At 46.8% G+C, this 18,480-nt stretch overlaps 6 protein-coding genes across 6 annotated transcripts; 3 read left to right on the forward strand and 3 right to left on the reverse strand.

Annotated features, from left to right (window-relative positions):
- Positions 1-3,140: 3,140 nt before the first annotated feature.
- On the forward strand, positions 3,141-4,229 carry EPUS_06574 (uncharacterized protein; the record flags this gene model as incomplete). Its single annotated transcript, XM_007801722.1, has 1 exon — positions 3,141-4,229. One exon carries the CDS (start codon positions 3,141-3,143, stop codon positions 4,227-4,229), a length of 1,089 nt encoding a protein of 362 aa, XP_007799913.1.
- A 323-nt stretch (positions 4,230-4,552) lies between these two features.
- EPUS_06575 (uncharacterized protein) lies at positions 4,553-6,292 on the reverse strand (the record flags this gene model as incomplete). The annotated part of the gene is made up of 6 exons (XM_007801723.1): positions 4,553-4,727; positions 4,810-4,982; positions 5,097-5,478; positions 5,589-5,760; positions 5,810-6,217; positions 6,265-6,292. 6 exons carry the CDS (start codon positions 6,290-6,292, stop codon positions 4,553-4,555), a joined length of 1,338 nt encoding a protein of 445 aa, XP_007799914.1.
- A 2,600-nt stretch (positions 6,293-8,892) lies between these two features.
- EPUS_06576 (uncharacterized protein) lies at positions 8,893-9,659 on the forward strand (the record flags this gene model as incomplete). The annotated part of the gene is made up of 3 exons (XM_007801724.1): positions 8,893-9,055; positions 9,127-9,329; positions 9,393-9,659. 3 exons carry the CDS (start codon positions 8,893-8,895, stop codon positions 9,657-9,659), a joined length of 633 nt encoding a protein of 210 aa, XP_007799915.1.
- Positions 9,660-10,050: 391 nt separating this feature from the next.
- On the reverse strand, positions 10,051-11,448 carry EPUS_06577 (uncharacterized protein; the record flags this gene model as incomplete). Its single annotated transcript, XM_007801725.1, has 5 exons — positions 10,051-10,195; positions 10,258-10,871; positions 10,949-11,070; positions 11,124-11,296; positions 11,378-11,448. 5 exons carry the CDS (start codon positions 11,446-11,448, stop codon positions 10,051-10,053), a joined length of 1,125 nt encoding a protein of 374 aa, XP_007799916.1.
- Positions 11,449-12,953: 1,505 nt separating this feature from the next.
- On the forward strand, positions 12,954-14,340 carry EPUS_06578 (uncharacterized protein; the record flags this gene model as incomplete). Its single annotated transcript, XM_007801726.1, has 4 exons — positions 12,954-13,182; positions 13,303-13,373; positions 13,427-13,874; positions 13,928-14,340. 4 exons carry the CDS (start codon positions 12,954-12,956, stop codon positions 14,338-14,340), a joined length of 1,161 nt encoding a protein of 386 aa, XP_007799917.1.
- Positions 14,341-14,956: 616 nt separating this feature from the next.
- On the reverse strand, positions 14,957-18,430 carry EPUS_06579 (uncharacterized protein; the record flags this gene model as incomplete). The annotated part of the gene is made up of 6 exons (XM_007801727.1): positions 14,957-15,624; positions 15,688-15,712; positions 15,893-16,518; positions 17,634-17,959; positions 18,048-18,180; positions 18,256-18,430. The coding sequence occupies 6 exons, from the start codon at positions 18,428-18,430 to the stop codon at positions 14,957-14,959; spliced, it is 1,953 nt and encodes a 650-aa protein (XP_007799918.1).
- Positions 18,431-18,480: the final 50 nt, after the last annotated feature.

The following is an 18,480-nucleotide window of genomic DNA, read 5'->3' on the forward strand; positions in this document are numbered from 1 at the left end:
ATAATAGTCTCTAGTACCTAATTTATTATTAAATTATGTTATTTAAGCTAGAGTATTCTAAGAATAATATTATATTTTAGTTTAAGGATAATAAATATTAATAGAACTTCTTAATAAATATTAGAAGGTATAAAGGATAAGGGAACTTTAGTAATGTAAGTTATTATAAAGATCTAATTATTAAAGTCTATTATAGTTCTTTAACTTTCTAATTTTTTATAAAGGAATCTAATTTTTTATAAAGAAAGAATTATACAAAAGCTTTACTAATATATATTATTACAGAATAATTAAAGTTAATTAAGGCTTAATATTTAAATTATCTAATGTTATACTTAATTAAGAGGCACTTAGAGTCAAGAGAAAGGTCTATTAAATATAAAGAAATAAAATCTAATTATATTATTAGATTATTTATTATATTAGTAGTAGTTAACTTCTTCTTAATCCCTTAAATATAACTTAGTTTAAGGTTACTTTATTTAATAACTTTGTATTAATATAATTATTAAATAAAGGAAGAGGGGTAAGGAAGGCTAAGGCAATAAGTGTAATTGCTTACGAGGTTATTAGAGTAAATACTAGAGTTAAGGACGCTATAATAGGCGTAGAAGAGACAGTACGAAGATTGCTTTATAGCTTTAGCTTTTCTAGGTATGTATTAGCTCTATAGTCCGGGCCTGTGTAGTAGTAATAAAGGCTTAGATTACGTTGACGTTCTTGTTCAGCTTCGCGTTCGTTAGAGGCTTTGCGGACCGAGTGATCTATATTTATAAGGTCATAGGAAACAGGGGCAGGCGTGACAGGACAGGCGGGGGCCGGAACTAAGACAGTTGAACTTATAGGCAGCTTCCATGACCTAGTTGTCTGTCGTGATAGTGCGGCGTATAGTAGGTTATCCTACTGAGTGCACTCTTAGACAAAGGCTTTATATAACATGTCTCTGACGTTAATTATAGCTAGCTTCTCTGTAAGTTCCTTAGATAGTGCAAGTCAGAGCAGTCCCTTAAGACTATAATCCCAAAATAACATTCTTCTAGCGGTCTGCTTAAACTCCGGGTAGAATTCGGAGAAGGGTCAGTGCGTTTGCCTCATCTTTACAAGACGGCAGATAGCAGAGTACTTCAGGTCAGTATTACTGAAGTTGAGCTTTAGTTCTTCGATTAGATCTACCCAATCCGGATAGATCTCTTTGTTAACGTTATCTAGAGCGACATCTAAGGCATAATCTATAAGTTAAGAGAATACGTAATAAATATATAATATAGGCGTGAGGTATCTATTAGTATTAACTCTAAATTTTAAAGTAAGGCCTATCTTAAACCTCTCTAGGTCTTTGTAAGTGTTAGGCCTTAAGCTATTAAATATAGGAACGTCTGTAGTCTTTTCTGACTTTGTAAGTATATGCTAGAATTATTAATTCTATTGCAGAACTATAGCTATTACTAACAAGGTCTAGGCTATTAGGCCTTGAGTCAGATCTTAGGCTGGGTGCTTAGAGGGCTGGGGAGTATAAATCAGAGCCGGACTATGCGTAGGGATAGGTATACAAGAGGGTTCTTATAGGTCAACTATATCGTCGTCAAGATGTATCCAGGCGTTAGCCATAGTTTCTGTAGATAAAAAGGACTCAAGGGAGATCTCAGATACCAGGCTCATTCCGGCACGCAATGACCCTGGGGGGGGGTGTGTTGAACTCAAAAATACAGTTTGCGCTATTTTGCTACGTGTGTCACCATCGTTTTGTTACAGATTTGATACGCGTTTTGCATCAGCCACGCATGTATTTTTGGTATCTGCGTTTCGCGCTATTTCGCTTGATATAGCAACTTTGTACGTATAAATGCGCGCTCCTCGCACTGAATTAGATAGAACAACTTGCTATTTACACACTATCCATTGATTAGTCAGCACAGTTCGTCACTATTCTTCAGCCTGGTCATTGCCCGTGCTATAACAGTGAGTTCGTAGCGATCCATATCGACTCCTTTCATCAGTTGCATTGAAACGGGATGCTTCAGAAGGTGTCGTATCACAATTTTCGAAATCCGGCGATTCTCTATTATCTGTTGGGCCTTTGCAGGATGCTCTTTTTACCAATTAATCATGGGTCTCCATCAATTTTTGCCGCAATGTCCTTTTTCTTATCTTTGCGGCTTCCGTACCTTCAGCTAGATGTTCTAAGACGTCGAGGTAGACAGTAATCTGCACTATAATGAGTCTTGCACGCTGAAGTGTAAATAATGCTGCTCTATTCAGATCATGTGGACGAGTGAGTTTTCAACATGTAGTTCTGTTGAAGACACCCACATGTTGACCTCAATCGGATTTCCCAAAGCTGCGATCAAGGATCGTGCTTGAGTAAATAATATTTATTGAATTAAGGACAACGCGCGCAGGTGTACGTACAAATTCGCCGTACGGTGCAGCGAGATTAGCCGCGAAATCCTAGTAGAAATGGACTAATTAAAAGCAGGCGAAACGCAAGGGTTGCGCGTAGAAATAACTCCATCCAATGAGCGCTCATACACTTCGACAAAACTATTTGTCTTGCCAGTCTACCTAGTACAGGGGAGCATAAGTATTGCTAGGCTGGTGCTAGTAGCAGCTAGTTATCGTTACTCTCTATAGTGCTGTGATTTGGTGTTGCAAAACTTGACTTGAGCGCATCCATTCAACTGCATTGAAAATTTACATTTAGTCTAACCTGGGACTAGCTGTCTTGTATAATAGATGTTTTCGAGTAAAATTACGAACGCTGAATTAACAATAATTCTTGCCCCGGGAAGTACGTTTGTGGCATAGCGTCCGCCGTGCAGCACCTTGCATCCAACCTAACTCGTAATTTCTCGAGCCTGACTGGCTCACGGGGCCACGGGTCTTAATAAGTGAGCATTAGCTTTGGTTACCTAGCTTAATTCGGTTACTGGCTTCCTTTCCGCGAAGCTCCGTTCAGGCGTGCTGCATTAGAGGATAGATGTGACTTATTGCCCTTCGATTACAAAAAGGCTCTCTCTCTCTCTACTGCGGTTTTGAGAGGTTTGAAAGAACCAGTTTCAAAATTGGGAGATAACTTGTTATCGAAGGAGGCTCTGACTTACGCAATTTAAGCACAGTGAATTAACCTGACCTGAGTCATCATGGACACCACAGCTTCTACTCTCAAGTCAGACTACCCATGGATCCAATTCCCTCTTATCATCAGTGCAGCAATGTATCCCATGTCGTGCCCTTCACTCGCTCTCGCGGTTTCCAAAGCAGGAGGCCTCGGTTTCATCACCGGCGGCCTCAACGCCGTGGATCTGAAGAAGAACCTCGAAGAGTCCGCTGAGCTCCTACATCAGGTCCAGCCACCCATGAGCTTCGAGAAGGGCACTCTTCCCATTGGCGTGGGCTTTCTGCTTTTCGGCAATAAGCTAGATGAAGTGGTACCTCTGGTTCAAGAGCATAAGCCAGCAGCGGTGTGGCTATTCGCTGCTCATCAGATCGCTGAATACGCCACCTGGGCCAGAGCAATGCGAGAAGCAACTGATGGGAAGACGAAGATCTGGGTCCAAGTCGGCACTTCAGTCGATGCGCTGGAGGTTGCCAAGATCTGTGAGCCAGACGCGTTGGTCGTTCAGGGCGCTGATGCTGGCGGGCATGGGCTACAGCGTTCCGCTGGGCTGATGTCTCTGTTTCCCGAGGTGAGTGATAGCTTGAAAGCAGATGGACTGGGGCACATTCAGCTTTTTGCGGCTGGTGGTATCGCTGAAGGGAGAGGGGCACTGGCTGCTCTGGCATTAGGAGCGAATGGTGTTGTGATGGGCACGCGGTTCCTAGCAGCGGAAGAAGCTCTGATTCCACCAGGGTACCAGGACGCAGTGGTTAGAGTGAAGAGTGGCGCCACGGCAACGGTGCGTGCGGGGCTCTTCGATAACCTGCGCGGGCCCAATATATGGCCGAAAGGGTATGATGGCAGAGGAATCGTCAATGAGACCTATGTTGACGCCGAAGCCGGAATGCATCTGGACGAGAATAGCAGACTTTATGCGGAAGCCTTGGATGGTCGTCTTCAGCAGTATCCTGAGAGTGGTCAATCAGCGACTGGAACGGGTCGACTGACCATGTGGGCGGGAAGTGGCGTCGGCCTTGTCGATCGAGTCATGCCTGCTGCAGAGATCGTCGAGCACACTCGGAGAGAAGTCAAGGAGATCGTGGGAAGACTCGGTTCCAAATGTCTGGAGTAACTAACTTGGTGGGACCAGTAATTAAGGTGACGGTGTAATTTAACAGAACAAACTAACCGAGGCTGTATGTAAAACTGTTTCAAAATTTTATTTTAATGTGGAAGAGCAATATAACCCTAACTGATTTGATCGCCATCCATAAGTTCTATTACCGACTAAATGTCATCAATACACGGCTACGGCACTAGCCCTGAAGCTGTAAATCAGAAAAAGATTGCATTACAACTTGGCTACATTGCAAGTGACATTGACGAAGCACCCAGCTTAGACATTTTGAGCTATTCCCAAACATCTATGCCTTGTTGCTTCTCCCACAAGCCAGCTCACGGAGGGCCAGTCATGTCCCGCTCCCGAAACATGCACCTTAGATTCGGTTTCTCCCACAGCGTATACCCTTTCGTGTCACGCTCCCAGTCAATTTCATCGCCGTTGAACCATACAATATCGTATTTCCAGAACATCTTGGCAAGGACCATGCGCATCTCGAGGTACGCCAGACTGAGCACATGTTAGCCATAATCTCGAGTGCACCCTGAGCAGGGAACTGGGGTTCGATGTGGACGGAAGGGATCGCACTCACTTCCTTCCCAAACATCCTCTCGGCCCGTACGAAAATGGCAGGCTTCTATCAAGTTTATCGCCCCTTTGACCCTCGCTCTCAGTCTCGATCCAACGTTCAGGAATGAACTTATTCGGCTCGTGGAAGTTTTTGGGGTCTCGAAGTATAGACCAAGGGTGGACGGATATACGGGTCTGTGGGTGAGTGTCAGCTTGTAGAGTGTTCTAATCGCCGTGGTAAGGCAAGAGGGCAAGAAGATGACGAGGAAGGAAAGGAGAAGGAAGAAGAAAACGAAGCATAGTACGTACGCCCTCGGGGATAAAATGTCCCGATATTGTACAACCACCCTTTGGTACAATCCGACTCAAATGCGCTGCCCCAGCTGGTGGATAAATCCGCAACCCTTCTTCCACGACGGCGTTCAAATACGTGCACTTCATCAGTTCCTTGCTACTGATGGCCTGAATCGTCGGAAACGCACTCCGCATCTCATTCTGAAGTCTCTGGAGTGCTAGGCGGTTGTGGCAGAGGTAATACAGAGTACCGGACAGGAAAGTAGCCGTCGTAACAGTGCCCGCCATCATGATAGCGTTGTAGTGGGAAGCGATTTCCTTCGACGTTGCACTGGCCCCCTTGGAGTTGAGAATGTGGTACATGAAGTCTTTGCGGTTGGTTTGGGATTTAAGGCGGCTGCAGACATGGCGTTAACTTTCTCATATCTTACATCGCTGTGCAGGAAAGTAGTAAAAGGGTGGGGTATGGTTTGGGAAGTGAGCTGAGGGGTCACACTGGGGACTTACGCTTCAGTGTGCTCTGTTGCATACTCAGCGTGCCGGTATAGTGTCTTCCTCATGTGAGCAGGCCTGTACCACTCTAGAAACGAGGAAAGACCAGGGATGCAGACAACGGCACGCATAACGTCATTCATATAGGTTGTGTTGACAATCACGTCGGCCCAGTGATAGCGATGTTCTAAGGAATTATAAACCTCGAGGCTCTCTGTGGGGAAAGGAAGACTTACCATGTTGCTCCTTTAATTGGAAGTCCCAAGAGTCACCGAAAGACATTTCACCCATGATATTAAACGTCACATAGTTGAAATGCCTAATAATGTTCAATCCTTTCTTGCCATCCTCCTCCTTGATGTTGTCAATCATGCCTAAAAACTCATCAATCCTGTGTACTAGTACATCTTCGTTGTCCAATAGGCTAGACATGCTGAAAGCGAAACTGAGCATTCGCCTCATACGCGAATGTTCTTCCATGTTGCACTCGTTGATGATGTTCATAGAGTGATCGACTGCGGGGGTGAAGAATCGAGGATCTTTCTCCATCGACGGGATGTTTTTGGTGCCAAAGCCGTAGATAATCTTTTGGGCGGAGTGATCATTGGTGCTTAGATGGTTTGGAGCGATTCGGACGAGAGACCCTACGATTTTAAGCGTGCTTGAGGATCACAACGGACGTAGGACTGACCGTATTTCTTGTGCCAGTCGTGGTTCATCCACGGACCTCTGCCACTGAGAAGCGCATAATACCAATATACCTGTGGACAACCATCAACAATCTCGACTGCAACATGGGGTATAGCTGTCCTACATCGCCTCCTTTCGCAAGCAACGGCCCCGGGAAGCTTGCCAGCGGATGGAAGAGAATAAAATACCCAAGCCGTATGAGGAGAATCAAAACAGCCTTGACCAAGTCAGTTAAGCAAGCTCCCGAGATGTGGACTTAGAGATGTGCTTTGGATTTGGGTGTACCAAGCCTGAAAAAGAACATATCAAAGTATTCATATCGACGTGAGCGGCCATAGACATCGTGAAATCGCGATGTGCTGCAGTTAACAAAAGAAGCTATGCAGAGTACTTGCTGCATTGGGTCATGAGGCTGGTTCATATACTTATGTGCCTCACTCCCAGCGAACACTGGAAGCCTAAGTCTTCGGGAAACCATCATACGTAGGCAATACCACCAGGATTCAAGTGGCGTAGGTTCCAACCTATCCAACCCTTAGTGATGTTGTTAGTTGTGGACATCCTTGACACAGCTGGTAGCGTCAAGTAAGTCGTCGAGCAACTTGTATTATGTGATTGGTCTGGACTCGTCACTTAGGGGGGTTGTATCAGTATTTGCGTACTAAGAGTCAATCATCAGTTTCCATACATCCGTCTTCCCACTACCAACTCTTTGATTGTACCCAATTGTATCATTCAAAAAGACCATACTGTCGGCTGCTTGAATCAGATATCGTGGCAGTGGCTCCAGCGTCTGTAGTCACACAGTAACTGGTCAGATTCGGATATCCCTTAACTGTAAGCTTTGTTTGATGATCAGATTCCCACGTGGCCAGCCCCCATGTGCAACAATTCCTATTACGCAATCGTTTTCAGGCCAATACTTATCTCCGTTCCTACCAAATTTTCACGAGGCTCAGCTCGGCGCCAGTCTACAAATATTGACTGAAATTAACACAGATGGATTGAATGACCAGAGCCAAACAGTTCTTGTTGACGTAAGGCTCATTGAAGCTATCTTGATTGATAGTATCTCTAAAAAAGCGTCAGCATTGTTTGAATAATAGAAATATGCTCTGGACTCAAGTTGCCAAGCAATATTTGTTGCGGATGAGGATCTGTTGCACATGATATGGGCTGGCCATGCCACATGATGCCTCAATCTAGTCTTGCATTCCTTGCGCGGTGAGTGAGGCCCATTGAAGCGAGCGCTACAATGGACCAAGCTGCTGACTGCACTGCCCAAGCCCAGTGCGCTTGTTGCCCTGGGACAGGAGCGTTCGCAAAAACCAATGCGGCTCGACAAACCATGGCCGCATTACCGACCTATACTTATGAGAAGAACCGCACGCGTTGATGGACGTTGCCTTAAGCGTGCATGAACTTCTTGTTCAAGGGTTGTTAGTATCAACTTGATAGGTAGTATTGGGTGGCGTTGGTGCTATCTAGATAGGTAGAACAATCACATTGCAAATAAGGCAACCATCTACGTAGTTGTCAGGGAAGATGTTACCCTAGTGAGACATGTCTCTAGCGTTATGATACTCGAACCTTTTACTACTAACACAGACATGTGAGTGGACGTACGCTTATCGGATCAGGGTTGAACACGAGGTTTCTTCATTTTATTACACAAGGGCAAGGCATAAAACAAAGGGCCCCCACGCGGTGCGGGAATTGAACGCACCACAATTTTGACCGAGATTTCCCCGAAATAGGTAAATACTAAGTTAGTACTAACTCATTACCGTTATCCCCAAAATGAGGCTCTGACGGCCTCTCCACCCGTATTTTCTAGCTTTCTGCATGGAGAGGGCATCTCAGTGATACGCTCCCAAACTTCCTGCATAGTAATCTTGCTCCATTCGTCTTGCAACACCTCTTTGAGCTGTTCAAGATCATCCAGTAGAAGTGGGTCGTAGTTGTTGATTCATTTTCGGCTAAATCTTGGTCAAAATTGTGGTACCTTGATTCCTGCACCCGGTGGTGAGTAATGTTAGTTCAGCACTATTATTGTTACCTGCAACTCCCCTTCGTACAGCACAACTATGTTCAAAAGGAGACTAGATATGATAATTTAACTTGTCAGAATGGGTGTACATAGAACAAGCCTTATAGTGACGGATTATAATTAGTGCTGTGTCCTCGTAACAAAAAATGCATATAGAATTCCTAGCTCCAAGCTAGCAATACTCGTACCTCTACCTCTAGTACAGACTAGACCCAGAATGGGAATTGAGTCCCTACAGTTTCAAGGCCCGAGATAGATGTCTGTCGTGCAAAAGATAGGATCCCGTTGAGCATAGTCCGCCTTGTGCAGATGCAGGAGCCGGGTCTAAATAAGACACTGGGAAATCGCAATACAAAACCACTGCCAATTCGTCTTAGAAGTGGATTGGCTGGCGGATTTGGTAGGATGCGCCAACTCCTGCATCCTACGGTACTTTGTTCCATGCTCTCCTATTTGACCGCGTCCTAGGTGGACTGTTAAGCCGTCCCATATTTTGAGAGTGCCTTGTCTACGGCCTTCAAGAATCCCGGTCATTCCCCCACTTTCAAGATTTCTCCCCCCTCTCAACTTCTACCCACAATGTCTCCACCACCACGTCCTCTACGTCACCAGCTCTGGCCCGATGGTGGGCTCCCCACGTTGCACGCCTCTTTGCCACACACTCCTTTACCCACATTGCTCTCTTTTCCCGTTCGTCGTCTTACCTCTTGCACAACGCCTCCTTCGTCACCTTTACCGCTGCGTCCGCCCTTGTCCGTACCTGCTCTACCGACGTGACTGACCGTGTCACGTTCAAACCCGCTCTCGGGAAAGCTGTTTCCGAAGTAGGTGTCCCTGAGGTCGTTGTTTACAATGCCGCCCGTATCAACTACGGCATGTTTGGGCAATATGCTACCGAAGACATCATCACTGACTTCAAGATTCCGAATCTGGGACCTTATACCACAGCCGGTGTGCTCCTGCCGCATTTACGGGCTCTTGCCGAGTCTGAGGCGAGTATGAAGCCGTCGCTCTTCGTGACCCCAGGAGCCATCATCCATCAGCCTTTTCCGCCCATGTTTTGACTTTCTATGGCCAAGGCCGCGCAGGCTAGTTTGGTGAAGCTGCTGGCGGACGGAAACAAGGACATCGTGCATGTGGTACTGCTGACAGTCGGAGGGCAGGTGTCGTTTGACGAAGAGGTAAACAACCCGCAGAATATTGCAACCAAATTTTGGGAGTTGTATGAGCAGAAGAAGGGAAATTGGAGTTCGAGAAGAAATGCGGATGGTGATATGAGGATGTTGGTAGAGAAAATGGATTTGAAGGCCATTTTGATCGGTTTCTACGAACCGGGCATAAATTAGAGAAATTGCACAAGGCACTTACCTTGGGCAAACCCTGGGCCTCAAGGGGAGTACTAAATCGGATTAGAAGATGGAACATCCATGTTTCTTAGGATTATCTTCTTGATTAGTAATTCTTCATTCAGCAGGAGCCACAGTAGATAGGAGCTGATTTCATAACTTCCAGTCTGAACACATCCTATGGCTATAGATATAACAAGCAACACAGAGATCGCTCAATGTTGCCTCTATAACAATCGAGCACTCGGATGTAAACGAATGCCATCTAACACTAGTATTCTCCAAAGGGTCAACGTTCCACATCCTTGAAGCATGAGGCTTATCCCGACATCAGAATTTAACTGTCCTTTGATTCGTTCATTTTGAAGGTCCGTAAGTGGAAGCCCAAGCATCATAATCCTCCGACTGAATCAAATCTTGCATGTGCCGGCGTCTGATGCCGGCGTCTGATACCGACGTTTCCACCGTCAAAAATTGGCAGCACCATGGCTACATTCAACAGGTCCGCAAAGGGCTGATCTGCGTCGTACGCGGTTCTGCATCACATTGTCAGTACGTTGGACAGCGACCTTGGGAATTATCGAAAGGGAAATCATACATTCCAACAACATTGATGGCCTTGGTCACAGCCTTTGTACATGAATCCGAGCAATATATCTTCGCTGCCAATGCCAACTCACGTCTTGCATTGTATTCTCCTGGACCATTCTGGAGGCAGCTCGCCGCCTTCCATGTCAGTGCTCTGCAAGCCTCAGTCTGCATCTTGATGCCACTTAGCAAATCGGCTACTGCTTGTCTCGTGAGTAAGTCCGACGCTCCTCTGCGGTTATCGCGCTTGGCGAAGGCCAAAGCGGCGTCAAAAGCGGCCCGCATCACACCAACGCTCATCGCGCCGACTAAAACTGCAGAACAATCGAAACTGGCTGACACGATATCCGCGCCGGTTCCGGGGGGACATAGGACATTCTTCAAAGGGACCCTCAAATTGGTGTATTTGATATGTGGGCCTGAACAGGCAGTGTGACCAGCGGTAGAAACTTGGCGTACGATTTTGAACGCGCCCGGGGCGTTGCGTTTGATGTCAGCGATTGTAACCAGAAGGATCATAATTGCGTCGGCAGGCTCGGAGGATTTCGGATTTGTGGTGCGGCACACGACACATTGGAGGTCCGCACCCTCAAAGTCCCAGCCAGCGCTGTTGGTGGCCCAGATCTATTCCTTCCGAATCAGCCACATGAAAGTGAAGATGGTGCTACGAAACGGTGACTGCTTGCAAGAACACTTCGTACATTTTCCCCACTAAGTACCCACTCATCACCCTCGGGCGTGGCAGTCGTGACCAGCCCCGGCGCACTTTTTCCAGATAGTTCGCGACCCCTCCTGGTTCGGAAAACACCAAGCTTGCCAACGGCTCGCCATCTTGACTCAAAAATGGCGCCAGGAATCCTTTGTGCTCTGGCTTACCTGTCAGGTTCAGTGGCGTTAAGCCGAGGCCAGTTGCAAATATCGTCAGTGATGCTGCCGGCTCAACAGCGTACATTTCTTCAACCAAGATTGTGGCCTCGACCAAGGTACCTCCAGTCCCTCCTAGCGAAGGCGGTATCTGGCCCTTGATCAAGCCTCCCGCAACGGCTTGACTATAGATAGGTCAAGTCGACTGGAATCTCTCGTAATGATGCTGGTATTTCATGTAGCTCTTCTTAGCATCTTTTAGGCACCCGGCCGCGAAGGCGGATGCCGCTTTTCTGATACCCTCCTCAGCGGGGGAGAGGTTAAAGTCGACAGGCATGACGGTGAGATATCTCCCTACCGTGAAGGCTGATTTCTGCTGACTCTGCTGTTCAAAAAGAGGATGGTAGTATTTCGTGCTTAAGCAAAGGTAGGTGGGATAAGCCGATAAGGATGTAAAACGGCTATCGTCTAAAGATTCTGGGTTATCCCATATTATTAATCCACCACTAACATGTCTTGATACAGAGCTATATCAGTAACTGTGTTGCAACTACCTTGTATTGTTACCACAGCACCCAGTGGGATATGCTGGTTTTTCTGCACATAAGACTGCAGGAACGAGGCACATCGGCCCGCACACGCTTTACGACACATCCTAAGGGGGGTCAAGTTGGTAGGACAATGCCGGGACATACTTTGGTTAGTGCAATACCTACCCTGGTACTTTGCAAGAAGAGGCCCTCTTAAATTACCGCCCGTGGGGTCGTTGATGTGCGCTTAGGTAAAGCCTAACCGTAAAACTACTTGGTATGCATATACATAAGGATACATACGTAACTTAGTCATCTGTGATCTAATCGGATCTTGTTATCTCTGACGTATCTTATCGAAAATATTGTTATTTTTTGGTCAAACATGCTTGGCTCATGGCACTTTTATGGTTCTTATTATATTTTTCTCACGGCATCCAGTCTACATCTTGGGGCACCCTTCCTCTGCAGTGTTATGTACTAACTACTAATCAGTAATAACATGCTGTGCGGCCTTGGCGCTTGCGGAGTTGTTTCCTTCGACTCGCTTGTAGCACTTGGCTAAGAAGCCGCCCCATTGTTGCATTGTCCTCAAGTACACACTTTCTTCTCACCAGGGCCCGGAGTTCTGGACGAAATAGGTGATCGAACATGTTTCATAGAGTGCTGATTGGACCAAAAGGACCTCGGTCCTCGGAGGAACTTGAACTAGCTTTCTCTGACAGCTCTATTTCGAAATTTGTTGCTTCTCGATGATTATTCACAGCATGTTGCTCCTACAGAAACTATGTCAAAAGCGTTTATTACAAACCTGATTGAGACACTCCACATCCCTGTCTTGGTCAGAAGGGGATAGCCTTGTTCAATCTACCATGGTAGATACAATCCGCCAGAATTCGCCCCCATTGTTGGCATTTTTGACTTTGCTGATACCGGTAAATCGCTGGTGTCACTGTGATGTGCTGCACACATGTGCAGGCAGGCTGCAGTTTTAAAAATGCTGAGTGCGCAGACTCACATGCGGTTTCATTGAAATTGAGACCCCCCAGAACGAAAGAGTATGATTATCTGACTCCAAGATAAGACACATCTTGTGATTGAGCACATGTTGGACAAGGTTCTGCTCCTTCATACTCCCTGGTTGACGATGAGAAGGCCAAAGGATCACCTCAAGGTCTAAGATGCTTGTGCTACAGAGGGCTTGCAGCCTTGCAGCACAGAGCTAGAATTCCCATTCCTCTCTTCATTACCTTGGACCCCCCTTTTCGTTCTTGTATTGCTTTGCAATCTTTCTTTGGCCTTTTTTGCCGCTATGTCTACTTTTCCACCATCTGCCGCGACAGATCCAAATCTGCCTCATAATTCGTTGGTCCCGCATATCATAGGTGTATGCTCTACGATGCTGGTCCTGGTCACGCTTGTGATCGTTGCCAGGTTCTGGATCCGTTGGACTTTGGTCAAGGCCCGACTGGGGCCTGATGACTGGTGTATCTTGGTGTCATGGGTGTTAGCGGTAGCTTTGGATCTTGATGGTATCAATCGTAAGTCTGTTGCAATATGCCTTTTTCAAGACTTTGCGTCTGTGTGCCACTGCTCGCTATTGAGCATTTATGAGATTAGCTACTATGCTGCTAGGTTGGATGACTAAAAGTAATGGGTAGAGATAAGATATGGGCTTGGGCGACATATCTACGATTTGTCTCCGGACACAAACTTCAGTGTGTCACTCGAGGTCAGCTACCTCAGGGATCCGTTGAGATGCTCTAATACTGACTTGCGCAAAAGCTCTGTTACTTTGGTGAAATCTTGTACTACCTCTGCGTGGGCACGACAAAGGTTGCGATCCTTATCCTTTACCTCCGTCTTGTTGTCCAGCAGACATATCGCATGCTCATCTGGGCGTGCATAGTCTTCGTCATCCTGACTGCCTTATCTTGCGTGATCGCCAGTATAGTTCAGTGTACTCCGGTGCATAAAGCCTGGGATGCTGCGGGGAATGTTGCTGGATCTTGTTTCAATGTCAATGCACTTTTCTTCGCCAACGCGGGACTTAACATTCTTCAAGATGCACTTGTCTATATTCTTCCGATGAAGATGCTGTACGACTTAAAGGTTCCGCGGAGACAAAAAATTGCTCTCATGTTTGTTTTCGCTGTCGGTGGTTTCGTCGTTGTCACAGGCATGGTGCGACTCAATTCATTGAAAGTTGCCCTGAGAACACCCGATCCCTCTTGTGAGCAATTCTCTCTCCTCCATACACGAGCACAATCCCTGACATAGTTATAGACGACAATTTTGGCGCTGTTATTTGGTGCGCCATCGAGTGTAATACCGGTATAGTGTGCGCTTCTTTGCCCTATTTCAAACCACTCATCGACCACTTCTACCCCAACTTGATGGGCCACAGCCGGGGTTCTGCAAAAATGGTTCGCCTCACCAATGGGCCGGCAGGCTCAAAGACTCTGAAGCAGAGTCAGAAGAGGAATGTCGATCAAACAGAACTTGAGCTGGAGCGTGGCATTGGTTGGAATGACTCGTATGCTGCCAAATACGCCGCGAACTGTGGTTACAGTGTTACAGCTAACGGCAAGTCGTCTTCGACGTCTAACGGCAGTGAGGACCACATCAGCTCCCAGGAGGCACATGGCATCCATGGAGGCATTCACAAATCCATGAGCGTCGTGATCAGCAGAGATTGATGATACACAATGGGTACGAGCATCGCACGACGTGCTTGGTCACAGTGGCTTGCTGGCTGATATACGAGGCTATGAGGAGGGTCATGAATGCATATTTGTTTCTGTCTTTGTGTAATACACTCTACTGCATTACTCTAAGTTAGTCACTTTGGCTAAGCGCCTTGACTATGGGATGATGGGCCTTTCTGGGAAGTTGGGTTAGATTTCACTTGAAATTGAGGGGAGTCAGATACTTGACAGCTAAGAGTGCGTATTATTCTACAATCTCATGACCAAAAGAAAACCCCTTTGATGACGTTTAGTGCTTCAATCGGAGATTGTCCAAGACGCGATTAGCTCATTCGACATGTCATTTAAAGAGTACGCCTTGGTCACGAACTGCCAGAGCATTCATTGACCAACAATCAAATACTCCTGGCAACGGCAACAATGCATGCTCTACCACGAAACTTTCGATCGCTATTCCTGACTCCTGACACAGTCAAGTTCAAAGATTGCGGAAATGCTCACTTCTAAAGTATGACTTTATTAAGTCCGGCCATCGCAACGTGACCAAAGCGACCATATATGTATATACATTCACAAGAATCTACCTTTCTGCTGTTTGGAACACAAATCAACTAGCTCCGGCCCGCGATTGATGGCTTTGGCTCGATTGTGAACTCGGGCCCTTTCCGCTCAAGAACTTACTGAGACCTGCCGGGTCTTGTGCAAAATTCAACAACTCCTTTGGCGGGTGGTCGGCAAATTCAACGGCGGCTTCGATAAACGCGACTGCTAATGTGGTGTATTCGATAGCCAGTCTAGCGTTCTGCAGTCCTGGAGGCCGATCCCAACGTAGATAACCATGGTCAAGCATCTCAGGCCTTATCATCTTATAGAACATCCAATACCGAGAGGTCAGACCAACCACGTCCACTAACGCAGCCAGATCTTGGACACTTTTGGCAGATTCGATCATTGGGAAGACCATTCGTTGGATGTGATGATCAAAGCCACCTATGGGAATATTGGCGGGCCAATCCAGGCCTTGCATGTCGCCCATATCAATATTCGGAGGAATCATATTATTCAGTGTTTTCTCAAAATGAATAGCAGCTTGAGCAATTCGTTTAAGTTCTGTCAAGTTGCATATTGGCTGCAAATAAACAGCGACATGGCTTCCGTCTCGGAGGCTGGACACGTGGAAATAACTCGCGAGGTACTCGAAGACCGCCTCGACATCACCTCGCCATAATGGATGAGCTACTGGATTAATGATCGGTGAGTGAAGAGTGCAGGAGACTAACTTATAATTAATATCCAATCAAGCTTTCTGTATCATACACGGGAAGAGAGTTGACTTACTGTTTAGGAGTCCTTGAGACGTCGTCTGATTAGAAATTCCTGATAAACACCATGTATTATAACTGTGATCACACATCTCTTCGCCTGTTCTCAATTCAAATTTTCTGTGAGTATCTCCCTCCGGTATCTGCTTATGATAGTCGCTGATGAGTCGGCGTAGGTAGAATAGACCAAATGCTGCTGCCGCGGGAAGTAGACGAATTACCGGCGTGAGTATAAGTGTTGTGGTAAATCGGAATCTGACCGTACGTTCTGCAGTCAGAACAGCAGCAGCTGCCCCGGAGGGGAACATCGAATCACTTTCAGATCTCGGGATACCGCTGGCAGCTCGCTCTTCTTCCAGCAAACGATTCATCTGCGCCCGCAGATTCAGAGCAGATCTTCGTTGCTGAGCGCGCCGAGTAGCGGGATCCCTCAGGTCGCGTACAGCCTGCCGCTGATGGCTTGAGCCACTTTGAGAAGCCTGTGGATTCCTTGCACCTCGCTGTGGGCTGGCACATGTTTGGGAAGTCAGTGGAATACCTGCAGCATGCTGTGAGCTGGAGCCTGTTTGTGACTGAGTAGCTGGTGGATTCCGTGCACCTTGCTGTGGGTTGGAGCCTTTTTGGGAAGTCTGGGCATTTCGTGCAGCTTGTTGTGAGCTCAAGCCACTTTGGGAAGCTGTTGGATTTCTTGAAGCTTGCTGTGAACCTGAACCACCTTGAGAAGCTTGAGAAGCTTGTGCAGCTCGCTGTGAGCTGGAACCACCCTGGAGAACCGGGGAATGTCTTGCAGCTTGCTGTGAGCTCGATTCGCCTTCAGAAGCCTTTGAGCCTACGCTAGGCTGTTCCCCTGTCAGAACATCTCGATCAGAGGGCGAATTCTGTCTGCTTTCTTTGTTTACTGGGCGAAACATTCTGAACACGCTTCACGAGTCTGAAGGTGAAATGCTTGATATTCCCTCGCCGCTGCACGAGAGGCCTTTTATTCGCACGTCTAAGCAACGTAGAAGGAATCTAGAGATATCTTTGACTAACAAGAAGAAGATTACAAATCTTATTTTTGAGCAAAGTAGAATGAGAGAGATTATGAAGAGGCTTTAAGCTTTTGACCTTTTGGAGATGTCCTGCGGTCATTGCGCCAGCTTGCGTTTCACCACTCCATCTCTGTATCACGTACTTGATGGCAGCGAAATTTGGTGCTCTTTGTCTCAGGCTCCGTACATAGCGTAGTTTCTCAGTTGGAGTCCACTCCGTCTCAAGCTTGTCTTGGGTGGGGCCCATACAAGGAGACGATAGCGCGGTACCAAGATGAGGTGAGAGAAGAGCGAAGCGGTTAAGAGTTAAGAGGGAGGCAGCAGCAAGGGCTCAAATAAACGTATGAAAGGCGTACAGTTGCGGCCGCCTTCAGCGAGAAGAGCATCTCAGAACTTAACAGGATACGAACAAGCAATTCGTTACTTCGTAGACATGGAGTAATCACCATGATCAGCTTACGGGGCGGTCTCTTGCAAGCAAATGCAGTGTTAAGGCTCTTCGAGGCCTCAGACTTTTATAACATGCGGCTCCTCTTGGATTCTTTGCCGGGAGAATGACTTGGCAACAAATTGTAGGCTTGGGCAGACCTTTGTGTGGGTAAGCGTTAAACGCCGTTTCCATTAGCTATTCATAAAATCTCTTTCTCAGTTTTTGCTGGAGCGTGAATCAACAATCTCCATGCACCCTTGATCTTGATCACATTCTATTTTCCGGTCCCCCGCACTTGAGTCACGTTTTTAGATGATGGTCCTTGTCTTGGTGAATGGCTGCGTGGAGAAGATTCATTATCAGAGCTTGGGCTGGTAGACTTATCCACTTTGGTCCTCTCCGCCGTTGCTCGCCCTTGTGCAGTGTTGCCTGGAGAAGAGCGAGGAGCGGATAGACTTTTTAGATCCCCCTTCTGACTGGTTCCTCCGCGACAAGACCCACGAGGAGGGCTGCGCGGAGAGGATCCAGAAGGGGATTGACATTTCGACTTTTCTTTCTGGCTGGGCACCGCTCCACTGAATCCCTTGGTAAAGTTGCGCAGAGAAGATGCAGGAGAACTTGGGACTTTGGAATGTGTCTCCGGACCGCGTCCTGCTTGGCCTGTTGCCGCTTGGCCTTCAAAATATTTCACATTGGGCCCATAACCTAACGGCGGCTCATCCCAGTCTGCAACGCCATAGAGAGCATCAGCGATCCCTTCGCATATTTTCTCGGGAAGATGTGAGTTTCCATTCTGAGGCACCGCATCTTCAGGCATTTCAAGCCAGCTTTGGAAAAACCGGTTAGCATGGAATTCAATTATAAGACGCGATAGCTGAATATTGAGGTAGTTCTGAAATTTAGGGGTTTACGGACCTCAGCAAACTTATCAGTCCATTATATCCACCTTGCAACTTATGTCGATCGGGCAGTAATCGGTAAGCAAGCCGATCAACGACTCGACGCTTTTCTCCAGTATTCGCAGCCAGAAACACTCTTTCGAGATCCACTGGTTGAGATGTCAGAAAGAGAGTTCTCTTTTTATCCACGAGAAGGATGGGATGAATAACCTAAAAAGGTCTACCTTTGTTCTTGTTTCGCGCAGTTTCTTCTTGACTGTAGTCGTATTCCGCCTGAGTAATAATAGCTTCTTGACATATCTTACGCTTTTCCATCATCATCACATAAGTTTTACACAACTCGATGGTCTCATTATAGCGTTCTTGAGTGAAGTCTATGGATTTGAGGTTCGGCTCCATCTTGAATTGCCCGGACAATGAAGAGATGTAGGCATTTAGTGGTGGTTTCC

Source organism: Endocarpon pusillum (genome assembly GCF_000464535.1).
Source record: "Endocarpon pusillum Z07020 unplaced genomic scaffold scaffold1352, whole genome shotgun sequence".
In the NCBI taxonomy this organism is placed as follows: Eukaryota; Fungi; Ascomycota; class Eurotiomycetes; order Verrucariales; family Verrucariaceae; genus Endocarpon; species Endocarpon pusillum.